Source organism: Somniosus microcephalus, chromosome 14 (genome assembly GCF_052327205.1).
Source record: "Somniosus microcephalus isolate GS21.2 chromosome 14, FLI_Smic_1.0, whole genome shotgun sequence".
In the NCBI taxonomy this organism is placed as follows: domain Eukaryota; kingdom Metazoa; phylum Chordata; class Chondrichthyes; order Squaliformes; family Somniosidae; genus Somniosus; species Somniosus microcephalus.
The window spans coordinates 75,784,070-75,812,010 of NC_141000.1; the positions used below are offsets into that span (position 1 = coordinate 75,784,070).

Sequence of the window (27,941 nt, forward strand, 5' to 3'; positions counted from 1 at the left end):
ACGTAAAGACCGGAGGCCTTTACACGCGCGCAACTTTGGAAAAAAAAAGGAATTTTACTGTGCACGCGCTGCCTGTGCAGTCGCGCGCGTTCTGCCTCTGAACCCCTTCGTTCAGAGGACAGGAAATGCCGGTTTTCCCTGCATGCGCTGTGCATGCTGAAAACCGGCATTTCCTCCGGCCAGACGCGTGAGTACCCCGACCGTACTCACGCGTTGGGACAGGAATTACTGGCCCATCATATTCCATATAACTGTATCGGGGGGGGAGGGGGTGTTTGGAAAGATGTCGAAAACCACATTATCCAGTGGTACACGAGGGTCTCTACACTATGATGCACTGTCTTTACATAGGATATACGGCACAGAAACAGGCCACTCTGCCCAACCAGTCCATGCCGGTGTTTATGCTCCACTCGTGCATCCTCCTGTCTTTCCTCATCTAAACCTATCAGCATAACCCTCTATTCCCTTCTCCCTCATATGCTTGTCTAATCGCTCTTTAAATGCATCTATACTATTTGCTTCAACCACTCCCTGCGGTAGTGAGTTCCTCATTCTCACCACTCTGGGTCTTATGAATTCCCTATTTGATTTCTTGGTGACTATCTTATATTGATGGCCTCTAGTTTTGCTCTTCCCTTCAAGTGGAAACATTCTCTCTCTATCTGCTGTATCAAAACCTTTCATGGTTTTAAAAACCTCTATTAAGTCACCCCTCAGTCTTCTCTTTTCAAGAGGAAAGAGACCCAGCCTGTTCGTTCTTTCCTGATAGGTGTACCCTCGCATTTCTGGTATCATCCTTGTTTAGAAATATACGTTTTTTAAATCGAATCCTGAGTTGCTTAGTTTTCACAAAAATCGTTGTTAGGAATTAAATCACTTACAGTTCACAACCCTAAGCTTTAAAACGAGCAGAACCCTCATAATATGCTTCAGGTCTTAAGCAGCTATATGCTCTATTAAGCCGTCTTTATTTGAATTGGGTTGGTGGAGGAGAGCTATGAGGAGACTTTTTGTTCAAAGTACTGACCCTATTACAGACATAAAAATAGGTCTTACAATCCTTAAATGCACTTATACAGCGACACATGTCGTTGTCGACAGCCAGCAGGAAACACTACAGTATTAACGACCTATTACACTTGGTGCATGAAGTGCTGTCACTGAGATAAAGGAGCAGTGCCTAAATCCCAGGGACAGCAGCCGCCGGAACCCTGCCTGTCACTCAAACGGCACATCCTATTCGATTCACGTCGCTTAGTAATGACATTCGGCCGCACCTCCCAATTCCGCCTTGCTATTTGCTGTTTAATGTTTGTGCAATAGGCGTGCACTCTGGTGTAACTTGCCCTTTATTTTTCTGCGAGAGTCGGTGTGGAATGGAACGCCAGCCCGGGGAGCGTGCGGCTTTCCCGGGGAGAGAGTGAGCCCGGGGCGCGTGCGGCTTTCCCAGGGAGAGTGTGAGCCCGGGCTGGAGTTGCAAACAATCGCCGCCCTCCAATGGACAGCACCTGCGAGGCACAGCGCAGAGCCATGGGGAGCCCCCGCACCGGCTGGCTCTACCCCACCGCCCTGCTCTGCGTCTGCGGCTTCTTCTCCAATGTCCGTCCCTCTGAACCTTTCTTGATTCCCTATCTTCTGGGACCCGACAAAAACCTGACGGAGCAGCAGGTGAGTGACTGAGAAACATGTAGCAATGCAGGCACGGAATTGCCGGGCATGGCGGGCGATGCCATGGACTCCAGTGTTCTGTTTGCTCGTCTTGCAGAGCTTGGAGTTGTGTTCAGTGTCGCTCAGATACTCCTGTTTTAAAGCTGCACTAGCCAAAAATGCGTGTCCTGGTGACTCGTGCCGGTTAGAGTGAGTTACTTCTCCACTTAAAGGAGGAAATGTAGCCTCCATATTTCTGTTTTTTTAAAGTTTATTTTGTATTTCCAACAGCTTTGTAAATTCAGTGCTGTACTTCTGAGTCCCTAAAGATCTTTGCTGCACTATCCAGCACGGAACGCGGCGCAGCGTTATTCTCAGTGTTGGTGGATTGGCGCCGCCAAGGTCATGTCCTTTCTCCTAGTTGACAAAATAATCTATTTCCCCTCCCTGAGGCATGCAGTATTTACCTTTACATTGGTTCTTCCAGAGTGCTTCAGAAGATGGCATTCAACTATAGATTATTTAGAAAAAATATTTAAATTATGAAAGATTTACTTTTATGTACTTCATTTGGAAAGTGTAAACACTTACCATGTCACATTGTTCTCGTTCAAAAACTGCCCTGAGTAGTTAGGTAGTAGAAATTGAAAATTGGCAGGCAGTGCTGTAAAATAGGAATGTCCTACCCGACTCCGGGCAACTTGGTCTGAATTATTTTTATTTTTAATGTCTTGTTTGAAGTCTGTAGAACTGGAGGTTTGAAAAATGCTGTTTCTGGCATGGTTGTCTCATTTGTGGATAAATCCTCCATATGGACACCAAGATCTGTTGGGATCAGCAATTTAAGATGTATGCAAACTAATGGGACACCAAATATTGCCCCCGAGTCTCCATGGGGTGTATCTATGCCATAGAATGATACAACATCAGAAGGAGGCCATTCGGCCTATCGTGCCTGTGCCGGCTCTTTGGTAGAGCTATCCAGTTAATCTCACTCCCCTGCTCTTTCCCCACGGCTGTGTGAATTTTTTTCCCTCTGACCCACAAATACAAAAGCTTGGATGCCCTTGCTCTAAAGGACAGTGGTGTACTGTGACGTTTCAGTGAGAAGACAAAGATTGCATCAGTGGTGTACTGTGAAGTTTTCCAATAATCTCTGGCTACAGGCATGGTGCCGGACAACTGCTAACGTTGTACTGTTGTTTAGAAAGGGATAGACAGAGTAATTACAGGCCAGTCAGCCTAACCTTGGTGGTGGGCAAATTATTGGAGAAAATTCTGAGGGATATTATTAATCGTCATTTAGAAAGGTACTGATTAATCAAGGATAGTTAGCATGGATTTGTTAAGGGAAGGTTGTGTTTGACTAACTTGATTGAATTTTTTGAGGAGTAAACAGTGGGTCGATGGGGGTAGCTCGTTTGATGTAGTCTACATGGATTTTAGTAATGCAGTGGTAGGAAGCAAAGGGTAATGGTTGATGGGTGGTTTTGTGTCTGGAAGGCTGTTTCCAGTGGGGTTCCCCAGGGCTCGGTATTAGGTCCCTTACTTTTAGTGGTATAGATCAATGATTTAACCTTCGATGTAGGGGGCATGATTAAGAAGTTTGCAGATGATACAAACATTGATCGTGTGTTTGATAGTGAGGAAGATATCAATGGACTAGTCAGTTGGGCAGAAAAGTGGCAAATGGAATTCAATCTGGAGAAGTGTGAGGAAATGCATTTGGGGAGGGCTAACAAGACAAGGGAATATGTTAAATCCGTGAATCTTAAGGTATGGTGTTCATCAATAAATAGACGGAGACTGCAGATTAACAATCAACAGGTGTTTACTGGACGAGGGTAGTCTAAAGACTAACAGTACAGATCCCTACACAGGGTCTATATACAGGTGTGGTCACTGCTGGTACTACAGTATACAGGAGCTGTAAAAGTAGTTCTCTCTTAAAGGTACATACACTACAATTCCTCCCCTTTTTAGATTAACAGTACCATAACATTCAAATAACAGTTAACACTTTTAACATGCACATTAACTGAAATAGTCCATTTATAGATTCAGTCTTTGGGGCGGCTTCCTGATCCTTCCTGGATAGCGCCTTTCCTGAGTGTCTTGTTCTTGGTGCGGAGGCAATTCTGGCCCCCTGTCGTCGGTTAGTTCATCAGCTTCCGATGCTACTGTTTCTGGGGTAGATGCAACCGGTATGTCGGGTTCATCACCAGGTACGCGAGACATGGGGTTGACTCGTTCCTGTGACGCTAGGATCTGGTCCACACGGCGTCTCACAATGTTTTCCCCAACATCCACTGTGTACATTAGTGGCCCCTGCCATGTGCATATCATCCCTGGTTGCCATTTCTCTGTTCGGTAGTCGCGGGCCAAGACTGGTTGTCCTACATTGAAGCTCCTTGTCGGCTTCTCATTGATGTGCTGGAATTGTTTATTCTCAACATTTCTTCGCACATTTGGTCTGAGCAAATCCAGACGAGATCTCAACCTTCGGTTAAAGAACATCATGGCCGGGGTCTGGTTGGTAACTGCATGTGTCGCATTTCTGTAGGCTAACAGGAAATTGTCCACCTTATGCTGCAGTGGAATGTCGTCATCGCACATGGCCCTTACTGCCTTTTTAAAGGTTTGTACGAACCTCTCAGCTAATCCATTTGTGGCTGGATGATACGGGGCGGATGTGTAATGCCTTACCCCATTCCTTCTCATAAATTTCCGAAACTCTTCGGACACAAACTGTGGTCCGTTATCAGAGCAAATCTGCTCTGGCAAGCCGTTCCTGGCAAATATGGTCCGTAGGACTGCAATCGTTTTTTCCGTAGTGGTGGAGGACATTTTGATCACCTCAGACCATTTCGAGTGCGCATCCACTGCTATTAAGAACATTGAGTCCATGAATGGACCAGCAAAATCAATATGCACCCATTGCCACGGAGAGGAGGGCCACTCCCATGGGTGTAGAGGGGCATGTGGTGGTGCATTTTGGACCTTGTGGCATCCTGAGCAGCTCTTTGTTAGGTCCTTGATTTGTTGATCGATCCCCGGCCACCACACATAAGCCCTAGCAAGGCTTTTCATTTTCACCCCTCCCAGATGGCCTTCGTGAAGCTCATTGAGCACTCTCTCCCTTAACTTGGGTGGAATTGCCACTCGGGATCCACACATCACTGTCCCCTGGCATACTGACAGCTGTTCTCTTCTGGATGAGAATGCTGGCAACAGTGAGTCGCCATGTGTTGGCCATCCCTTCACCGTCAAATCATATACCCGAGACAGTGTCGGATCATTTCGGGTCTCCTTCTCTATATCCGCGTTAGTTACTGGCAAGCGTTCAATTATGGTTGAATAAAATATTTCGACAGGGTCCACTGCTGGTGCTTCCTCCGCAGTAGGCAGTGGCAGGCGTGATAGCCCATCAGTGTTTCCATGCTGTTTCGTGCCCTTATACTCGATTTCATATTGGTTCGCCCCTAGAAAAAAGGACCATCTTTGTAGCCGTTGCGCAGTCATCACCGGAATGCCCTTCTTTGGATTAAAGATGGAGACAAGTGGTTGGTGGTCAGTCAGCAAGGTGAACTTCTGCCCGTGCAGATAGTGGTTGAACTTTTTCGCTCCCCATACTAGGCTGAGGGCCTCCCTGTCAATCTGGGCGTAGTTGCACTTGGCTGAGGTTAGTGACCGAGACGCAAAAGCTACTGGCCTCTCCAACCCGTCTGGGAATTTGTGCGACAGCACCGCTCCAATACCATAGGGTGATGCATCACACGCCAACCGAATTGGTAGTGCTGGGTTGAAATGAGCCAACACCTCTTTTGATGTGATCAATTCTTTGCACTTCTGGAAAGCTCGTTTACATTCGTCATTCCACTTCCATGGTACCCCCGTTTGCAGTGGGGTGTTCAGTGGATGTAATACTGTAGACAAATTTGGTAAGAACTTATGGTAGTAGTTCACCAGCCCGAGGAACGACCTCAGTTGTGACACATTTTCCGGTGCTGGAGCCTTTACTACTGCCTCAATCTTTTCAGGGGACTTATGTAACCCCTCTTCATCAATAACGTGGCCACAATACGAGATCTGCTTCTGGAAAAACTCGCATTCGTGGCGATTAGCTCGTAGCCCATATTCCTTCAATCTAGTGAGCACCTGCTCCAGGTTGGCGAGGTGATCACTGTCATTTTTGCCCGTGACCAGGATGTCGTCCAAATAACACTGGGTCCCTGGAATCCCTTGCAGGACTTGTTCCATTGCCCTTTGGCAAATAGCCGGAGCTGATGCTACCCCGAACACCAGCCGGTTGTATTGGTAGAGACCTTTGTGAGTGTTGATCATGAGGTATTGTTTCAAGGCTTCTTCTACCTCCATTTGCAGGTACGCCTGGGCCAGATCAATCTTAGTGAAGCGTTTTCCTCCAGATAGCGAGGCGAAAATACCTTCAATCCGCGGAAGTGGATATTGTACAGTGTGAAGGACTGGGTTCACTGTCACCTTAAAGTCCCCACAGATGCGAACCTTCTTTGGTTCCCCAGGCGTATTACTCAACGACCTCTTCATTACAGGAACGATGGGTGTAGCCCACTCACTCCAGCCCACTTTGGACAGTACTCCTGAACGTTCCAAACCTTCCAGCTCTGCTTCGACGGCTGGGCGGATCGCATAAGGCACCGGTCTGCCCTTAAAAAAAACTTTGGGCTTGCATTTTCCTCTATTTTAATCGTCGCTGTTATGCCTTTTAGTGTTCCGAGTCCCTCCTGGAACACTTCTTGTGCGTCATTTAGCATTTTTGACAGTCGTCCAGGTGTGACGTCGTCATCCTTTTTGGCCTCTACCGTCAGTGCCCGTATGGAATGCCAATCTAACTGTATCTTCCGGATCCATTCACGTCCTAGTAGTGGTGGTCCTCCATCTGGTAATACATATAGGTCCATTTTTGGTGTTTCCTGGCCGTTGTATATCACGTTCACCCTTATTTTTCCTTTGGGGTAGACTTTTTGCCCCGTGTACGTCTTCAAGACAATCTCTGTATCTCTCAAGGGTATATGTGAGAATAGCCGCTTGTAGTCCCTTCGGTTTATGACTGTTAGGGCTGATCCTGTGTCCATTTTCACTTGGACTCCGTCTATCTTGAGCGTGACCCAGATAATTTGGTGATCCTCCGTTTTGATCACATTATGTAGTTTCAGACAACCTAGCTCCTTGCTTCCGGAGTCTGTATCACGTTTCTGTTCGTCTGAACTACTCTCCGTCACCTTATGTACCTTTTTGTACTTCTCCTGTGGAGATTTATTGCTGCTGGTTTTCTTCCCCGACCTGCAGATTTTTGCTATGTGTCCTGCTTTTCCACACTGTCTGCACACTTGGTCCTTGAACCAACAATCCTTCTGGTCGTGTGTTGTTCTGCCGCAGCGATAACGCTTCCCTGCTCCATATGACATTTCATTGGTGCCATATTCTTGCGGTCTCCGTTGTATCTCTGCAGCGCCCCGTGCGGCTGCTTCGTGTGATACTGCCATGCTGAAAGCCTTGTGCAGCATAAGATCCTTTTCTGATAGAGGCCGTTTCTGGGTTCCTTCACTTTGAAGCCCACACAGAAACTTGTCCCTTAACGTATCTGCTAGTCCCGCTCCAAACTGGCAGTGTTTCGATAGCTTGCGCAGTTCCGTTAAATACTCAGCATTACTTTCGTCTTTATGCTGGTTCCTTTTGTGGAACTTAAATCTTTCTGCTATCAGCAGCAGTGTGGGGTTTAAGTGGTCCTGTAGGATTTCCACTAGGCTTTCGAAATCCTTATCCACTGGCTTCTCTGGGGTTACTAGGTTTCGCAGTAAGCCATACGTTTTTGCACCCATGGAATTCAACAAAACCAGTGCTTTCCTGGCATCTGGCACCTCATTCGCCTTGCAGTACACCTCAATGCGTTCCACATATGTCGGCCAATCTTCAACTTCATTGTTGAACGCTGTGACACTGCCACTCTTCGGCATCCCTGGGTGTGGTTAGACTGGCTAAAATGGCGTCTCCCGCGCTCTCCCTTCTTCTCCGCTGGCTCAAAATGGCGTCTCCCGCGCTCGCCCTTCTTCTCCGCTGCGGCTTCAAAAATTGCGCCTCCCTTCTTCTCCGCGGCTCAATGGCGTCTCCCGCGCTTCCTTTCTTCCCCCGCAGACGCTGCTCAGCCCTTGAGCCCTGGCTGCACTCTGCGCGTTCTCCTGTGCGCCTCTCTCGTTGCCGCCGCTCGGTCCTGAACCCCGGCTGTGCTTTACCCTCTCTTTTTGTTTTCCGTCGACGCCGCTCGGTCTTCAACCCCCGGCTGCGCCCTGTACGCTTTACCCTCTCTTACCCCATCGACGCTGCTCGGCCTTTTCTGTGCCGTCGGTCGGCTCCCGCCGCCGCTGTCCGGGAAGGGTCTGCGCTATACCTGTTGCCAGCCTGTTGCTGGATCGTCGTGGCTGGAGAACCAAGCCCAGCTCTCAACAGCCTCCCCTGCGATGCTCACTCTCTGCCGGATGACTGGGCGGTTGCTCGTGGTCGACGCCCGTGCTTCTGGCCTCGACTTTCTTCCACTGTCCTCCAGGAGCGAATCCCTGGGAGGAAATGCAGAGTTGCAGGTAGATTCGAATCGACCTCATCGCCACTGTTAAATCCGTGAAACTTAAAGTATGGTGTTCTTCAATAAATAGACGGAGACTGCAGATTAACAATCAACAGGTGTTTACTGGATGAGGGTAGTCTAAAGACTAACAGTACAGATCCCTACACAGGGTTTATATACAGGTGTGGTCACTGCCGGTACTACAGTATACAGGAGCTGTAAAAGTAGTTCTCTCTTAAAGGTACATACACTACAGAATACACATTGGCCCTGAAATTAGGATCGGGAGCTTGCCGCGCGTGCAAGCCCCTGATGTTCACTTACCCGGTGCGCTGACATTTTAATCCTGGCCCACATTGCATTTCCTCTCACTGTCCCGCTTGAGGTCCTGCCACGCTGTGCGTGCGTGACCCAGCGGCGTACTTAGTGCGATGAGCCGGCTGGGATCACGTGAGCACAGGGCAACCAATGGGAGGTTGCAAAAGTTCATTCATGAGTTTGACAGTAAGAGCTGTCAAACTCATGAAAACTCCTGGCCTCAAAACACTACTTAAACCTGAAAGAAAATTTAAAAAAAATTGCACTACTTAAATGAACCATGAAGAACTCTGAAAAACTATTTTAAACAATAATTTTAAAATTTGAAAAAAAAAAATTATATAAAAAATCGGGGCTAAAACTAAACTTACCTTACTGTAAATTCTTTAAAAATAACAAACCTGTTTTTTAAAAAAAAAAAAAAAAAAAAATTCTCAATTGTATTAATAGACCACTTACCTGTAAAACTAAGTACTTACGTGTAGTTTTTCAATGCGTAAAGACCGGAGGCCTTTACACACGCGCAACTCTTGTGGGTGGGGGGAGGATTTTCACTGCACACGCGCTGCCTGTGCAGTCGCACGCGTTCTGCCTCTTAACCCCTTGGGTCAGAGGACAGGAAATGCCGGTTTTCAGCGCATGCGCTGTGCATGCTGAAAACCGGCAATTCCTCCGGGCACACGCGTGAGTACCCTGTCCTTACTCACGCGTTGTGACAGGAATTACTGGGCCAATAAATGGTAGGATACTGAGTAGTGTAGAGGAACAGCGGGTCCCGCATGTCCACAGATCTCTGAAGGTAGCAGGACAGGTAAGGTGGTTAAGAAGGCATACGGGATACTTTCCTTTATTAGCCGAGGCATAGAATATAAGAGCAGGGAGGTTATGCTTGAACTGTTTAAAACACTAGTTAGGCCACAGCTAGAATACTGCATACAGTTCTGGTCATCACATTACAGGAAAGGTGTGATTGCACTCGAGAGGGTACAGAGGAGATTTACGAGGATGTTGCCAGGACTGGAGAATTTTAGCTATGAGGAGAGATTGGATAGGCTGGGGTTGTTTTCTTTGGAACAGAGGAGGGTGAGGGGAAACTTAATTGAGGTGTATAAAATTATATGGGGCCTAGATAGAGTGAATAGGAAGGACCTATTTTCCCTTAGCAGAGAGGTCAATAACCAGGGGGTGTAGATTTAAAGTAATTGCTCGAAGGTTTAGAGGGGAGTTGAGCTCTTTTTTTCCACCCAGAGGGTGGTGGGGGTCTAGAACTCATTGCCTAAAAGGGTGGTAGAGGCAGAAACCCTCATCACATTTAAAAAGTACTTGGCTATGCACTTGAAGTGCCGTAACCTACAGGGCTACGGACCAAGAGCTGGAAAGTGGGATTAGGCTGGATAGCTCTTTTCGGCTGGCACAGACACGATGGGCCGAATGACCTCCTTCTGTGCTGTAAATTTCTATGATTCTAGATTGCATTGAGAAGACAAAGATTGCATCAGGTTGATCAGACTGGTTCTGACAAGATTTGTCACATAAACTAGCCTGTATTCTCTTAAATCTGCTTATTGTTCTATACTGGGGCAACCTTTGCTGGCCCAGTCCTGGGTTTTACTCTCGGATGGAGGCGGGGCATTCTTTTCTGTTGTGATGATGCAAGACATTTAAAATTTGGGACGTGTACTTTTTTCAATAAAACATATTTGTCCTTTTTGACCCTGGTGGAATGTTTAATGGTCAACCTAGAAAGATAAGATTTTGAATAAATGCAGATTTAAGATCTAAATGAAAACCATACCATTTTGTAGCACAGACTACAGAATCAATTGTGTAATGTTACGGTGGGAAATTGGAAAAATTCACTAAAGTAGTCATTTAAGAAATTTCCTTGAAATCTCGCAATTAAGCTGCTTTGCAATGAAGTATTGTCCAGACTATCTGTGACCCCACTTTCCACTGTAGCACCCCACGCGAGTGGTAGCTGGAGGTTTGAGTCTGATTCATGGTGAGTTCTTGATCTCTGCTGTGCCATTATGGCATTGTTCTGAGTGAAGGCTTGTTTCTTTAGAGATGAGGAGTTGCTCTGGGCAGTTCTAACAAGCTCTTAGTGGCTAATTTGAGGTTAGTATTGATGGAATCCTGAGAGCAGGTCAGCCACAGTTATATGAAGTGAAAATAGTTATTTTTCTCCCCTGGTGCTTCATTGCCACACTGGTACATATGAACACCAAGGCATATAGACCAAAAAAGGTGCCAGGCTCAATCCCTGGCCTGTGCTGTTGGCTGGTGTCAGCCAGGGCAGCATTCCAGATGTTAAACTTGGCATAAGTCTCCCTAGCTTGAGGGCAGAGGACAGGTCAAGAAGAATCGGCCAGGGTTTCTGTTCCTGATCACCACCAGTGACCCTCAACTGGAAATCTGCACGTGGATCTTGGGTGAGGTCCGATTCTAGTTGTGATGCCTTTCATGGAGCTATAGTAGTAGCTGGCTTGATTCCCACTGTCTATGCTCATGTCAAGAATGACCACCTAAGTGAGATAACTGATGTTTGCAGGAGCCTGTGGGACGACTGCAGCATGAGTTAGCACCACCATGGGAGGAAAGGAGAACATTTGTAAAGGAATGGGATTAGCAGAGTAACTATTACTTTCATAACTTTGAGTTTTATCTCAATGAAGTGGATTCAGAAGGAAATAAAATGCTGTTTTACAGGTTTAATCTTCATTTAGGTTTCTCATCAGATAACATCTTCTGTATTTAGAGTATATTGTATTAAATTGTGAACATAGTTTCATTCAAGCTTCTAACAACAACTAAGGTTTTGAATTTTGAGAGATCAGTAATTGAAAATTAGAAATTAACCTTCCTGACTTAAATCTAATGGACTTGTATTTTTTTAAATAGGTGAGCGAGATATTTCCCGTGTGGACTTACTCCTACCTCGTGCTTTTGTTTCCCATCTTCCTTGCAACTGATTACCTCCGTTACAAGCCCGTCGTCATTCTACAAGGTGCCGCTTTGGTCATTACCTGGTTCATGCTGTTGTATGCCCAAGGACTGCTGGCAATGCAGTTTCTGGAATTTTTCTATGGGATGGTAACTGCATCAGAGGTGGCTTATTACTCCTACATCTACACTGTAGTGGACTTTAACATGTACCAGAAAGTAACTGGATATTGTCGTTGTGCCACATTGCTTGGGTACACAGTGGGATCTGTTACTGGACAAATCTTGGTCTCATTTACTGAGGTGTCCCTCTTCCGCCTCAATGTTATTTCCTTAGTCTGTGTAGCAGTTGCCTTTATTACATCGATGTTTCTTCCAATGCCACAGACGAGCATGTTCTTTCACAGGATGAGAGGAGACTATAATGGAAAGGAAATCAAAGGTGAAGGTGCAAGGCCATCTTCAGAAGAACTTGAATCAACATCCACAACACCACTAAACTGTGACTGTGATGATGCTGAGAATATGGTGGATGGCTATCTGCCAGAACCAATGGCTAGTAACTCATATGCCCATGAAATTACGGTAATGTGTGTGTTATTTCCTGCTTTGTTTACACTCTGCTTCTGATTTCAGTAACAAACAAACACAGTGGTTTGGGTGAACCGCTGGTGTGAACTTATGATTTGAGTTAGCTCCAGATTTATTTTCTTGTGCCTAGCAAATATGACTGCTTTCAAAGGCAAATCCATCTTCCTACAAACCGAAACCTACCCTCACTTGTTAAGTAATCATGGTGTGGAGATGCCGGTGTTGGACTGGGGTGGACAAATGTAAGAAATCACACAACACCAGGTTATAGTCCAACAGCTTTATTTGAAATCACAAGCTTTCGGAGCGCTGCTCCTTCGTCAGGTGACTTCACCTGACGAAGGAGCAGCGCTCCGAAAGCTTGTGATTTCAAATAAAGCTGTTGGACTATAACCTGGTGTTGTGTGATTTCTTACATTTGTTAAGTAATGTAGGAGGTAATATGCCCAGGCCAAGCAGTAAACCTTTTACGCTGCGAATATTCTCACTCCGTATGTTGCAAGACATCTTTGTACTCTGGCCCTCTGGCTCTCTGTAGCACTCTAACAGAGACTATAAAGAAGAGCAAACAGCTGATTTCACTATATCACAAAGCTTTACTTAAACTTCTAGGGCCTGAAATTCCTTGCACCCTTGTAAGAGGGCAGAGGTGTGGTGGGCAGCACTTCCCTTTCCCTCTTTATAGGAAACCAGGCCTCTAACTAAATCTCTCGGGTTTTTTTCTCTTTTTCTCTTTCCCAGCCGTATGGTGTCAGAAAAAAGGATCAAACTTGTGTTGCATCAGCAATGGTGTTAAACATTAATGTGCCATATTGCCACTCGGCTCTCTATTTTAAAGTGAAGGGCAAAGCTAGCCTCCTGTCTCCTCCTTCCAGATCAGCTGAAATGTCACCAGCAATGCTGTTGTGTCAATGACTCTGTGCCACATACATCTGATGAGAATACACCTGCACTGTGCTTACTCTGCAAGTATACAAAATGCTGCCCCTGAAACAGAATATTAAGTATATTGCTTTTTTTTATAAAATTGACACAAATTTCTGGACGTGACGTATTTTTAACTTTTTTTTATTTTCCAGAATAAAAAGCCGCTCAAAGGTATCTGTATTGTTCTTGCAATGTTATGGAAGACTTTCCTGCAGTGTTATTCCTCATGGCCACTGCTCTGCTGGTCAGCATGGTGGGCATTGTCTACGTGCGGCTATTTTCAAATATTGAACTACATTCAAATCCTGTGGGAGAAAATTCTTCCTTCTCAGAATTCCCAGATTTACAATGGGATGGTGGAAGCTGCGTCTGCACTGTTGGGTATGTTCACAATAGTTTTTTCTGAATGAAAGCAGTTGTGTTTTCTCCACATGAATCGCCACGAGGTGTTAATACTTTAGTTCAACAAGGAAGTGGATGTATTTCCCAAAGAAAATGGTGGTGCAGCAAAAGCTGGAGTTCCTTGCTGAAGAGAAACTCCAATTAAAAGAAGAGGCGTGTGGCACATCTAGGGTTCATAACACAAAAGAAAATCAAATGGATTATAGAGGGGAAGCAACAGAAAATTAGATGGGCTAAGAGAGTATGAAGAAATATTGGAAGGGAATATAAAGGGAAAGAGTAAAGGATTTTATTAAATAAAATAGGACCGATTAGAGATGAAAAAGGTAATTTAATGGATGATGAAGGGATGGTGCAGATACCAAATGATTACTTCGGCTCAGTTTTCACAGGTGGAAGTTTGTTGGTGTGAATGAAAGGTTTCAAGATAGAGTTATAGCATAGTTAAGAGAACTGCAGATTTGGAAGTAGTACTGAAAAAAAGCTATGGAATTCGAGTGTAAAAGGCACCGAACCCAGCCTAGCATGCTGAGGGAGATCAGAGACAACAAGGGGTAAAAATTGGGTAGCGCTACCTTCGCCAGGGTGCTAATTTTAGCACCCCAAAAAAGTTAGCGCCCCCACAGACGATTTTCTCATGTAGCATCCCTCTTGGGAGCTGCGAGCCGCAGTGCTGCGGTACTGCAGGCCTTCCCTTATTAAAGGGGAGGGGACTGGCACAGCACGTCCCGGCGCCCAATTGGGCCACCAGGGATCGAGGAGTGTCCGGCTCAGAGAGCAGCCGGCACCCCGTGAGGGGGCTTCACGGTGGCCGGGGACAGCAACGGGTGCAGGTGCTGGCAGGAGGCCAGCAACAAAAATGGCCGCCAGCCACCTCCCCTTAAACTAGCGCCGACCTAGCCGCAGGTAGGCCCCCCTGACCCCTGCGGACATAGCGTCCGGCGGTATGTTGAGGGGCGCCACCCAATATTACAGGCGGCGCACGGCGATGATGTCATCGCCGGCAGGGCAGCGCCACGCTAACTGTTAGCGCCGCCACTAACCTCCCGCTGAATTTTGTGGGAGGCGTTAGTGGCACCGCGCCCAGGCGCTAGTTGATTTGCGCCCCATTAGTGCTAATCAACCGAATTTAGCCCCCCAAACATCTTTACAAACATACAAAGACAGGAAAAGATCAGCTGGTCTATCAAGCCTGTACCATTCCAACATGGTGCAACTTGCACGCACCATCTACCGCCACCACCATGCCATGAATACTACCTAATTCTGTTGCTCTTTTAACTTCTGCCTGGAGTGCCTCATCCTGGTGGGTCCATTGACCTGGAGGTCTATATGAAAGTTATCCCAGAAGACAATGTAACACCGGTGTTCTAAAAAAGAGAAAGGGATAAACCAGGTAAGTATAAACCAGTCATTCTAACAATCAGGTAACTATAGACCAGTCAGTCTAATGTTGGTAGTGGGTAAGATTCTAGAATCTATAATACAAGGTAAAATTAATATGCACCTAGAATGACCAGGGTTAATTAAGGACAGCCAGCTAGGATTTGTGAAAGGAAAATAATGTCTGTGAAATAGGAAATAATGGAGTGGAGGTTATGTGTGGGTATTTCTATTTTTCAAAAGGTGTCTGATAAGGTGCTGTATGAAAAGCTTGTTGATAATAACTGTGCATTGATTTTAAAGGGAATGTGGCACCATTTGGTTGACAGACAGAAAACAGAGAGCAGTGGTTAATAGATGCTTTACGAACAGAATCGATCGAAACAGTGATGTCCTCTGGAGTCTTGATGTAAATGATCTGGACTTGGGCACGGGGGCATAATATAAAAATTTGCGGGCCACAAAAAATGGGTCATAGGAGGACTGTATGCAACTTCAGGAGGACGTAGACTGGTTAGTAGATTGCGCAGATAGAAGTCAAATGAAATTTTAATGTGGAGAAAAGCAAGGTGATATATTTTCGGAGGAAGAGAAGAATGAGGAAATCTACGCAATGGTAAAACTTAAGAGAAGCAGAGATACTTGGGGATGGGGTGTTCAGATACACAAATCTTTACAAGTGGAAGAACAAGTTAATAAACTCTAAATACTGCTTTACATACTATTTAAAAATAAGCATATGGGATCTTTTTGTACTCGATGATGTCCTTATTTCTAAAGAGATAATGCCAAACAGATCTTACTTAGGGCAGCACAAAATTAGCCATAATATTCTACGGTGTCAAGGCTATTGATAGATTTACTACAGTGAGACACTTTAGTTATGAGGAGAAACGGGTTCTTTTCGTGAGTACTTGGGGGTTTAAAAGGAGAAGTGATGAGAGGTGTTCAAAAATATGAAGGGTTTGAGGTCGATCAGGAAAAAACTATTTCCATTGTTTGGTTCCAGAGAGCACAAACTTAAGATCATCAAAAGAACAAAGGGAGAAGTTAGGAGAATTATTTTTAGGTAGAAGGTTGCTGGGACACGGAATGCCCCATGAGAAACAGTGGTGGAAACAGAACCCATCTTTTTTTTTTAAAAAGGCCAATGGATGAATATTTGAAAAAGGAAAAGGCAGAAGAATGGCACCAAGCTCTTTCAGAGAGCCAGCCATAGGGGCCGAATGACACAATTCTAGCTGTGGCTGTTGGAAATGTGAAACTAAAATTAAGGCTACAATAAGCATCGAGTCCACTGGCGGTAGCAGTGATTTCATACATTGCAACATCTTTGCATGTTTCCCAAGCCTGTTTTAGTTCTCTTGGGGTGATCACAAAAATTGTAGTTTTATCTCTTGTAAACTTACTGTTGAGAGACCATAGATTTGTTGTATTTGACCATAAGTGTAAAAGGCTCCTTCAGACTGCAAAATGATCTCTTGTGTAGAACCTCAGATTACAATGTAGGTGAGAAAGTAAGCTGTGAGGAGCACACAAAGAGCCTGCAAAGGGATATAGACAGGTTGAGTGAGTGGGCAATAAGGTGGCAGATGGAGTAAAATGTGGAGAAATGTGAGGTTATTCACTTTGGTAGGATGAATAGAAAACCAGAATATTTATTTATAAAATGATTATAAACTATTAAATGTTGATGTTCTGAGGGATTTGGATGTCCTCTTACAGGAAACAGTTGGCATGCAGGTACAGCAAGCAATTAGGAAGACAAATGGCATGTTGGCCTTTATTGCAAGGGGGTTGGAGAACCAGAGTAGGAGGTCTTGCTACAATTGTACAGTGCTTTGGTGAGACCACACCTGGAGTACTGTGCACAGTTTTGGTCTCCTTATCTATACTTGCCTTGGAGCCGATGCAACAAAGGTTCACCTAGATGGATTCCTGGGATGAGAGGGTTGTCCTTTGAGGAAAGATTGAGTAGAATGGGCCTATACTCTCTGGAATTTAGAAGAATGAGAGTTGATCAACGTTCCCGTTGAGCTACGTGGCTGCGCAGCAGTCTGGAGGTCCTGTGCAGGCCGCTCACCGGCTTTTCAGTGGGAATAACCGCTCCTGGTGAAGATTTGAATGGGCCAGTTAAACGGTCCACGCACGAAAAAAATTACAGTGAACATTGAAAGTGATCTCATTGAAACATTTAAGATTCTGAGGGGGATTGACAGGGTAGATGCTTGGGGGTTGTTTTCCCACTGGCTGGAGTCTAGAACTAGGGGACATAGTCTCAGGCTAAGGGGGCAGCCATTTAAAACCTGAGATGAGGAGGAATTTCTTCACTCAGGATTGTGAATCTTTGGAATTCTCTACCCCAAAGGGCTGTGGATGCTGAGCTGTTGAGTATATTCAAGGCTGAGATAGATTGTTGGCCTCTAGGGGAATCGAGGGATATGGGGATCTAGCGGGAAAGTGGAGTTGAGGTCGAAGATCAGCCATGATCTTATTGAATGGCGGAGGAGGCTCGAGGGGCCGCATGGCCTACTCCTAATTCTTAAGTTCTTATGTGTACAGTATCCCTGAATCTACAGTCTGAACAGCGACTTCTTTTCTTTCACCCCCCCCCCCCCCCCCAAGCTCCTTTTGGAACCACTTTATTTGAACACTGGTGTGATGCACTTGGCGTTTGAGAAAATCCATTGAACAGTACTCCTAGTTAAAGCAGACATATTCATTACCTGTACAATGTCTTACTGTGTTAAATATATTAAGGAAATCCAATTGGATGTATTGTGAGTAATATGACTGGCTTCACACTCCAAATTCTTGCTCTTCAAGGTACCAAGGTGCAAGTACTGTTATTCTATTCCCCTCTATTTCATTTATGTTAGGAGTATCTTTGTATAAATGCTCATAATTCTTGATTTCCACATCATCAATACCAGATATAGTTCCAATAGATGGGGAATGTTTTGTTGCTCTGAATACAATCTAACTAAGGAGATGAAGTGTTTTAAAAGTTACTTTTTTAATACTTGCTCTTTTGCTCTGGTCTATCTGTAGGTGCTGTGGCAGCATTTGTTGTAGGTTATGTAAAGATATCATGGTCCATCTGGGGTGAAGCTGCACTCGTCGTCTTTTCTCTTGTTATTGCTGGTGCAGTGTATGTGATGGACACTGTCCGAATCATCTGGGTGTGCTACATCTGTTACGTTGTTTTCAGAATTATTTACATGATGCTTCTAACCATAGCAACGTGAGTGGACTTCTTTGTTCAAAAGTGTAATTGATTCTAACTTTAAGTTTATAATAGTTGTAACCCCTTCACGGTTCTCTAGATATATGTGAGATGTGGTCTCTGTTGTAGACAGTATTCTATAGTCCAGTAAGGAGATCACTACTACAATGGCTTAATTCTAATTATCTTACTTTATAGTTTTAACGTCAGACAGTATAAGAAGATTACAGGTCAATGAACTAAATTAGACATTTGCATACATTAGAATGAATCTAGACATAATAAACATACATTCTCCATTTATATGGATTCAAAGGAGAATCTGTCCCTGTGTCCAAATTCGAGTGCACTCTTTTGTTGGCGCGCTTAAGTTGGAGCTCATGGTATGTATAATGTCTGCAAGACTTACGACTCCGAACCCCTTCGTTGAATTCTCTTCACGATCACTGAATCCCACTTTGAGTTCTGGATGCAGAGCTGCTAATACGAAGGGCGGCGGCCGAGTTTGGAAGCCCGGGACGGGATGCGGCAGCCATTTGCCTCCTGAGCCCTCTTTTCAGAGCTCCTGCCCTCTTCCAGTCGCTCCTTTCTTCCCGCTCGAAAAACCCGACTCCACCCCTTCCTCCTGGGGTTTCTGCCTGGAGACTGCGCAGCCTCACTGTCTGCAACAGTTGATACTGGTGCAGAATTATGGAAAGTCTGCTCTTAGTCACATTGTGTCCTTAAAAGTTCTTGCCGTACCTTCACATGGGCAACTTTAACCCAGGGATTTATAACAATGATAATACAGTGTCTAAGTTAAAGATTGATAACCATACTTAGTGTACATAACAACATTTCCAGTGGGTATTACACTCTTTCTCTTTCTCCCCCCCCCCCACCAAATATAGGCATGTCCCCATGACTAATGAACTTTACACAAGTGGTTGCATGCTTCCCAACCATGTATAAAGGGAGGTAACATATCGAACCATAGGGGCTATCATTACACTTGGCACTCCTAGTGTACTGTATGTCAATCTTTCAGGAACCTTCTTAACTCGCTGTGAGCTCCTTATTTCGGATACCCGGTCTTCAGTTCCTTCAACTACGTTGGAGGCGTTGGTTCCTTTGTTATCATGCCTTTCAGTCTCTTTTATCTCCTTCTCGGAAGCATCTGGTTCTTCCCAGACCATGTCCAAGTCTGAGCTAAATGGTTCAGACAATTCATCCAGATTCTGTCTTATGCGTCTTTCTGGGAGGTCGTACCATAGATCCCATTCTTCATCTTCCGACTCGTCAGATTCCTCATGATCCACACACTGTGTCATGGGTTTTCTGTCTTCTGGAACAAAGTTTTCCTGGTTTCTCGTTTTTTTCCTCCTTCTTCTCTGCAGGGTTCTCCTACTAGGTGTCGGCTCATTATCTGCTGGCAGATCCAGACGCACTTGCTGTCCCAATGGCAGGATATGATTCCGGTGCAGTATTTTTATGGGTCCATTCCCACCTGCAGGTTTTAGCCGAAACACAGGTAGTTGTGACATTTGACTTTCAACAATGTAAGGTGTAGAAGCCCAGTGGTCTGCTAACTTATGTTTCCCTGGAAGTCCTAGGTTCCATATGAGAACTCGGTCACCAGGCATGAGTTGGGAAAAACGGATCTTCTGGTCATACCTCTGCTTATTTCCTTTTATTCTGTTTGGCAGAAACAGACTCAGCAAGTTCATAAGCAGCTTGCAATTCCTTTCTCATGTCAGATACATACTTGAGGTAAGTTCTCTGTGATGTGCCATCACTGGATACTCCGAAACACAAATCCACCGGCATCCTCGCTTCACGTCCAAACATGAGGTAGTACGGTGAAAAACCAGTAGCGTCATTTCGGGTACAATTATAAGAATGAACAAGATGTCCAATGTGCCGACTCCACTTGTTCTTTCACTTTGAATCCAGCGTTCCAAGCATGTCTAACAAAGTACGGTTAAACCGCTCAGGTTGAGGATCTCCCTGAGGATGGTATGGAGTTCTTGACTTCTCAATCCCGAGCATGGACAACAACTCACGTATAAGTCTACTTTCAAAGTCTCTACCTTGATCACTGTGTATTCGCTTTGGCAGACCATAGTGGATGAAGTATTTCTCCCACAACACTTTGGCAACGGTGGATGCTTTCTGATCCTTTGTGGGAAAAGCTTGGGCGTAGCGAGTATAATGATCTGTAATGACCAAGACATTTGCGGTATTGCTGGAATCGGGTTCGATGGACAGAAAATCCATACAGACAAGGTCTAGAGGTCCATCACTTTGCATGTGAAACAGAGGAGCAACTCTTTTAGGTAAAGTCTTTCTCTGGACACAACGTGCACAGGACTTGCAGAACTCCTCAACCGCAGACTTCATACGCGGCCAATAGAATCTGTCCTTGACCAACCCATAGGTCTTATCTACTCCCAGATGACCTGTGTCATCATGCAAAGACTTCATCACTATTTCCCTGTACTTTTCAGGCAGGACCAACTGTGAATGACATGGTTTAGTGGGTGGGTGAGTGATTCTACACAACACTCCCTCTTTAATTTCCAAGTGGTCCCATTCTCTTAGGAGCAGACGACAGTCAGGATGTTTTGATTTGTCGATCTGTGTAATATCACCCAGACGGAGAGCTGAAAACACCTCATGAATACAGGGATCCTCCTGTTGTGCTTTGGATATTTCAGATGAACACAACATGGGTAAGTTTTGTACATCCAAACTGAAAAGGTTGCAAAATGCCTGGGGAACAGCATGCATTGACGCTCCCAAGTGGTCAATCTCTCGGGCATGAAATGAATTCTTTGGTCCAGATACCACGGACATCTGACACATTACTTTCACATCTGCTGAAGCAACATCTTTCCACTCTGGTTTCTGGTAGTGTGGGCGACGAGACAGAGCATCTGCGTCAATGTTCTGGTTCCCAGGTCTGTACCTGAGACTAAAGTCGTAAGCAGATAGTGCAGCAAGCCAGCGGTGGCCGGTGGCAACTTCAAACTTCGCACCATACAGATAATCCTGCAGCTTATCCACCACCCCCCACTTCAACGCCAAGAATTCTAGCTTATGAGCTGGGTAGTTACGCTCTGATGGCGTAAGACTGCGACTGATGAACGCTACAGGTCTCAGCCCTGCTCCTTGGTCCTGATACAACACACCACCCAACCCTTCTTGACTGGCATCCACGTGTAGCACATATGGCAGCTGTGGGTTTGCAAAAGCCAACACGGGGGCTTGAATAAGACTTTGCTTTAAGGTGTGGAAGGCCTCTTCGCATTTCTCATCCCATCTAACACCAAAAGGCTCAGAGGGTTTGAAGTAGTCCTTGTTCTCTTTACCTTTAGCCTTTTTCTTCCTCTCGGCTGGTGGGAGGTAACCAGCCAGCAGCTGATTCAGAGGATGGGCCACTTTGGAGTAATCCTGCACAAAGCGCCTGTAATATCCGCAGAACCCAAGAAATGACCGCAAGGCAGTCACTGTGTTCGGTTTGGGCCATGTGGTAACGGCTTCGATCTTGGATGGATCTGTGGCTACTCCATCCTGTGATATAATATGCCCCACATAGGACACGGATGTTTGGCAAAACTGACACTTGTCCAATGATAGCTTGAGACCTTCATCCTCCAGGCGACCAAGCACTTTCAGCAACCGAGCTTCGTGTTCTTCAAGGGTTGCCCCAAACACAATGATATCGACCAAGTACACCAATACTTCAAGCAAGTTCATGTCCCCAACTGTTTGTTCCGTTATTCTTTGAAAAGTTGCTGGAGCGCCTGAAACTCCCTGTGGCATCCTTTCAAATTGGTAGAACCCAACTGGACATATAAAGGCTGTCTTTTCTTTGTCCGATTCACTCATCGGTATTTGGTAATATCCACTTCTGAGATCCAACACACTGAACCACTTGCTTCCATTAAGACAAGCCAGTGCATCCTCAATTCTTGGAACGGTGTATTGGTCGGGAATAGTACGTCTGTTAAGCGTCCTAAAGTCCACACACATCCGAATCTTTCCGTTCTTTTTCCTCACCACCACTATAGGAGATGCATAAGGACTCCTGGACTCGGTAATGATCTCAGCTTCTTTTAACTGTGACAGGTGCTGTCTCACTGCTTCGATGTCAGCTGGTGCCAGCCGTCGAGATCTCTCCCGAAAGGGTTTATCCTCGGTAATTCTGATAGAATGGCGAGTACTCTTACTACAACCAACATCAAACTCATGAGTAGAGAAAACTCCTCTCCGCTCCATTATCTTCCTGACTAATCGGTCCTTCCATTCTTTAGGAACGAATGAATCTCCAAAGTTGAAGGAGGAGGGTGTCAGATCTCCGGTTGAGTTAACTTTGGACTCTTCCTTCACATGTGACGACAGTACATTTACAGGAAACAGATGCGCAATCGGCATTCCTTTCCTCAATGTGATTCCTTTGCCTGACATATTCCTCATGGTCACTGTAACTCTCCTTGACATCACAGCTGTCGGGGTCTGCAACTCTGGTCTCACCAGAAGCTCATTTGGAAACCGTGACTCTTCTGCAGGATCATCAGGTGATTCTATCAGAATGGCTTCAGTACCTGGCATTCCAGGGAATTTTGGTATCCCAGGGATTCTAGCCACTCCTCCAGGACGCAGGGTGATAGGTTTGGCTCGAACGTACCACACAGTTCCTCTTTTGCTATCATCTACGTCGGAAGAAAGTTCAGGCAGTTTCTCAAAAGCCTTTTTGAAAACAGGGTGAATGTGTCTGGTGCTCAAGAAGTTTTCACCTCCCTGCTCTTTGCAGCTTGTCAGGAGTTGTCTCACTATGGGTGTATTACTGCCAACCAGTATGGAAACCTCACCTTTCACCATGGGGTCAGGGCAAACCAACACAAGTGCATCAATGGTCTCAGTGGTCCCTACATCAGCTTCCAAGAACTCCAACCTCAGCGACAAATAGCCATCATATGGGTAATCAGCAGGACTAAGGCCCCAGATCTGCAGAAGACTGATTGGGGTTAACGGCAAATGCGTCAGGTATCGGTCATAGAAGGATCTGTACAGTATGGTAACCTGAGAACCTGTGTCGAGGATAGCTTTAGTATAAATGCCTTCAATCTGTATTGATACAGCAGAACTCTGCCCTACTAAACCTTCAGGTATGATGTCTTTCATATCCCCTCGTCTATTATTGCACTTAGCAGAACGTGTCTTAACTACAGGGACAGCAGGCCGTTCCGTTACTGTGCCCCTTTGTAGTTTCCCGATTTCTTGGTAAGTTTTATGAGACGGTCATTTACTTTTTTTAGATATTCCTCACCTCTACATTCTCGCTTGAAATGTCCATCCTTTCCACAGTTATAACAAAAGACTCCAGGTCTATCTCCTTCATGGGGATATCCTTTAGAGGAATCATTCATTTTGCTGTTAGACTTCGCAGGGTGTTCAACCTTTTGCACCCGTGCGTCATCCCTTTCTGTGTTGGGCTTAGACCGAAAATATGCCATCTCGGCTCTCATGACATTTATTTCCTTCTTCAGCTGTTCCATCTCAGGGTTGACATCACCCTTAGGAGTAGGAACTGTAACAGGAGTCACAAGCTTGGACATCACAGCACTCTTTGCTACATTCCGGGCCTGAAGCATATCCTCCTCCTCTCTGACTTCCCTTAGCAGCTCAGTGAAGGTAGGTGGATCTCGCAACTTATGGGTCATGCGTATGCGAAGAGCAGTCACGTCTTCGAGCAATGCACCTCGCACAACCTGTTCAATGCGGAACCGATTCATTTCAGGCAACTCAATCCCTCTTTTCCGTAACATACAATGCAGCAGTTGTCTATTCTCAGCAGATAACTGGACAGCTTCTCTCCCTCACACTGGAATGTGCTTCTGAATCTGGCCATCAAATCTGAAATGGTTTCAGTAGTTCCAAAGGCAGTTTCTAGAGCCTGCATGTAGTCAAAGGAAGTAGCAGAGGTGTTCTGCGCCTTTAAGAATCTTACAATGTCAGCAGCAGGACCCTTGAGGCTTTCTACTATTCTCTGCCTCTTCACATTGTCACTGCACTGCCATTCCTCTAGCAGAGGCAGGGTCTGCTCAGCCCAGGCGTTGTACTCCTCTTCCCCACTGGGAGTTGGTCTCACTCCTGAGAACATACGGAGCTTACGGTATCCCTGAGCCTCGAAGGGCAGATTGGTGCATTTATCCACCAGAGAACTAATGGTACTGACCAACTGAGTGTTCATATCCAGGACCGAAGGACCTATCAGACCTTTGACATCGGCAACAGTCTTTCCTTCTTGTCTCAAGAATGACAACAACTTGGTCTGAAACCCTTCTTCTTCCTTAGTAGTAATAGGGACAAACTGAACTGGCCAGGGACCAGCCTCTTCAGAAAGCCCAACTGCCTCAGGTAAACCATTACCTCTCAGGTTCTCTGATGTCTGGATCAACACAAACTGCTTCTTGGTAGCTGTATCCAAGCAGCGCTCAACTATCCTAACTTTTCCAAAGGCTTTGACACAATTCAGAGCCCTCAGCAAGACATCATCAGGGTCATCGTTAGCAACACCATTCAGCACAATGGCATGGGTAGTAGCTATCTGCTTCCGTTTGCACCAAGCTTCAACCTCAATAACATCCATCTTTTATGCTCAAACAGCCCAGTAGAAACCACAAACCACTCTCTTAGCAATGAGCATTCAATACTGTTAGTTTACTGACATAAATAGACCACAATCCTGGACGAGCCCCCAAAATGTAACCCCTTCACGGTTCTCTAGATATATGTGAGATGTGGTCTCTGTTGTAGACAGTATTCTATAGTCCAGTAAGGAGATCACTACTACAATGGCTTAATTCTAATGATCTTACTTTATAGTTTTAACGTCAGACAGTATAAGAAGATTACAGGTCAATGAACTAAATTAGACATTTGCATACATTAGAATGAATCTAGACATAATAAACATACATTCTCCATTTATATGGATTCAAAGGAGAATCTGTCCCGGTGTCCAAATTCGAGTGCACTCTTTTGTTGGCGCGCTTAAGTTGGAGCTCATGGTATGTATAATGTCTGCAAGACTTACGACTCCGAACCCCTTCGTTGAATTCTCTTCACGATCACTGAATCCCACTTTGAGTTCTGGATGCAGAGCTGCTAATACGAAGGGCGGCGGCCGAGTTTGGAAGCCCGGGACGGGATGCGGCAGCCATTTGCCTCCTGAGCCCTCTTTTCAGAGCTCCTGCCCTCTTCCAGTCGCTCCTTTCTTCCCGCTCGAAAAACCCGACTCCACCCCTTCCTCCTGGGGTTTCTGCCTGGAGACTGCGCAGCCTCACTGTCTGCAACAGTTGATACTGGTGCAGAATTATGGAAAGTCTGCTCTTAGTCACATTGTGTCCTTAAAAGTTCTTGCCGTACCTTCACATGGGCAACTTTAACCCAGGGATTTATAACAATGATAATACAGTGTCGAAGTTAAAGATTGATAACCATACTTAGCGTACATAACAACATTTCCAGTGGGTACTACATCGTTTTGAAAAAACTCAGTAGTAATTGCCTGTCTTTCTTTTTAAAGGTACAAAATTGCTGCAAATCTAAGCATGGAACTGTATGCGTTGGTGTTTGGTGTAAACACTTTCGTTGCCTTAGTCCTTCAGACTGCCTTGACTCTGATTGTAGTGGAATCTAGCATGCTGAATTTAGATATATTTGGACAGGTAAAGTATCCAATTTGGTACTGCTATAGTCAATATACAATATATTTTAACTAGAGGGGAAGAGCTGGTCATTATTCATAGTGAAGTCATAAATATGTGTATAAAGAGCCCATTTGATTTGTGCCTTAAATAACAAACCATGGAAATCTTCCCCCATAATTATGGATACTGAGAAATTGCTATCCTGTTTTGACTGAAATTTAGTATAAAAGTCACAAATATGGTTCCACCACCTTGAGACACGCTACCCCTCCCCACCTGTTCCACATTAGTGCTGCCATAACATTGAGAAAATTGGGCACTAATAGAAAATGGCATAGAAATAGGCCACAGATCCCATCATAGAATCATACAGCACAGGAGGAGGCCAATCGTGCCTATGCCGGTTCTTTGTAAGAGCTATCCATTTAATCTCTCATCCCTGCTCTTTCCCCATAGCCCTGCAAATTTTCTCCCTTTAAGTATTTATCCAACCCCCTTTTGAAGGTTACTATTGAATCTGCTTCCACCAGTCATTCCAGATCATCATAACTTGCTGCGTAAAATGATTTTTCCTCATGTCACCTCTGGTTCTCTTGCCAATTACTTCAAGTCTGTGTCCTCTGGTTACTGACCCTTCTGCCACTGGAAACAGTTTCTCCTTATTTACTCTATCAAAACGACTCATGATTTTGAACACCTATCAAATCTCCTAACCTTCTGTGCTCTAAGGAGAACAACCCCAGCTTTTCCAGTCTCTCTCTGTAACTAAAGTCCCTCATCCCAAGCCAGTCTAGTAAATCTCTTCTGCAACCTCTCTAAGGCCTTGACATCCTTCCTTAAAGTATAGTGCCCAGAATTGAACACAATACTCTGGCTGAGGCCTCATCAGTGTTTTATAAAGGTTTAGCATAACTTCCTTGCTTTTGTACTCTGCCTCTATTGATAAAGCCAAGGGACCCGTATGCTTTTTAAGCGGCCTTCGCAGCTTATCCTGCCACCTTCAAAGATTTGTGTGCGTACACCCCTGGGGGTCTCTGTTCCTGCACCCCCTTTAAAGTTGTACCAGTTACCTTATATTGCCGCTCCTCAATTTTGGTGGGGGTGGAAAACCAACGGTATCTTATCGCCCATTATGCACATCGCCTGATTTTTCCTTTCCATGACAGATTTGATACCACCAATATCCCGTCCCCGTCGAAGTTGAAATTCCCCCCCTCCCCCCCTTTATCTCTAGCTACGAAATGGACGGATGCTCCCAGCTTTGAAATGAATATTTTGGTGTGTAGGAGCAATCTGGGGATACTCGTCCTGCCCTCACTCTGTTCTTGGCTCAATGCTTTTATACAGTAGGTGAAGGGTACAAAAAGGTTTCCTATCAATCTGCTGAACAGCATGTTCAACATTACATGTGATGCATTACTAGTTTAATTGAATACTGAGCCCACAGGATGGGAAAATTCTTACTATAATAGTAACATTTTCATTATTTGAAATTATTTGCTAGATGAGACTAAAAGAGCTGTTTATTGAATTTAATACTTTTCTCTTCTTTCCAGTTTCTAGCTTACTCCATTTACTTTGCAACAATTGCAGTGTTGTTCCTGATATTTTGTGTGTACAACATTGTAAAGAAATACAGAAAAGAGTCGCAAGCATCTGAAAACATCTCTGGTTGTTTGGACTGCAGGGATGAAGTGTCACCAAAAGGTGTTTTGTGAGCAGACGTAATACATACAGTGAGGCTGACTAAAGACAACTTCTGAAATGGACGGTTTCAAATCTGTGTAGTTTTGTGATGTGGTTCAGTAATTACATTCACTGAAGTACAATGTGGCTTGGTTTACTTCTATTTCTGCACAGTTATTAACCAGGAATTTCCTTGGAGTTGCTCGTGCTCCTCAGCCATAACTTCACCAGACACCCGTTTACGCACACGAACAGGGTTTCCGATGCACTTGACGAAATTACAGTGGTGGAGTGGGGGCAGTTTATTGTTTCCTGGATGTCTCGGGGTAACTTAAAATCCAGGCTGTAGACATCTACAGAATCTCGAGACCAATTTTTGTCCAGGTTTAGGGGCCTCCACCTTCTCTACTGAAATATGTTCTAAATCTGAGTAGTAGTGTATGTCAACTGGTGGCTTTCTTCTACCTCTCCACCCCCTCTATTAATTGTGAACCCTCATTAATTTTCTTGTAATACC

The 27,941-nt window shown here is 45.1% G+C and overlaps 1 protein-coding gene across 1 annotated transcript; it reads left to right on the forward strand.

The window, feature by feature from the left end:
- Positions 1–1,058: 1,058 nt before the first annotated feature.
- Positions 1,059–27,567, forward strand: LOC147107573 (thiamine transporter 1-like). The gene is made up of 6 exons (XM_086006709.1): positions 1,059–1,671; positions 11,471–12,097; positions 13,183–13,411; positions 17,867–18,059; positions 25,615–25,756; positions 27,295–27,567. The coding sequence occupies exons 1-6, from the start codon at positions 1,501–1,503 to the stop codon at positions 27,454–27,456; spliced, it is 1,524 nt and encodes a 507-aa protein (XP_085862835.1). The 5' UTR covers positions 1,059–1,500; the 3' UTR covers positions 27,457–27,567.
- The last annotated feature ends 374 nt before the right edge of the window (positions 27,568–27,941 follow it).

Excerpts from the sequence above, each read along its gene's own strand:
- LOC147107573 (XM_086006709.1), top strand. The coding sequence starts at position 1,501 with ATGGACAGCACCTGCGAGGCACAGCGCAGAGCCATGGGGAGCCCCCGC. Across the intron at positions 12,098-13,182 it reads CATATGCCCATGAAATTACG|AATAAAAAGCCGCTCAAAGG; the intron begins GTAATGTGTGTG and ends TTTATTTTCCAG. Across the intron at positions 18,060-25,614 it reads ATGCTTCTAACCATAGCAAC|GTACAAAATTGCTGCAAATC; the intron begins GTGAGTGGACTT and ends TTCTTTTTAAAG.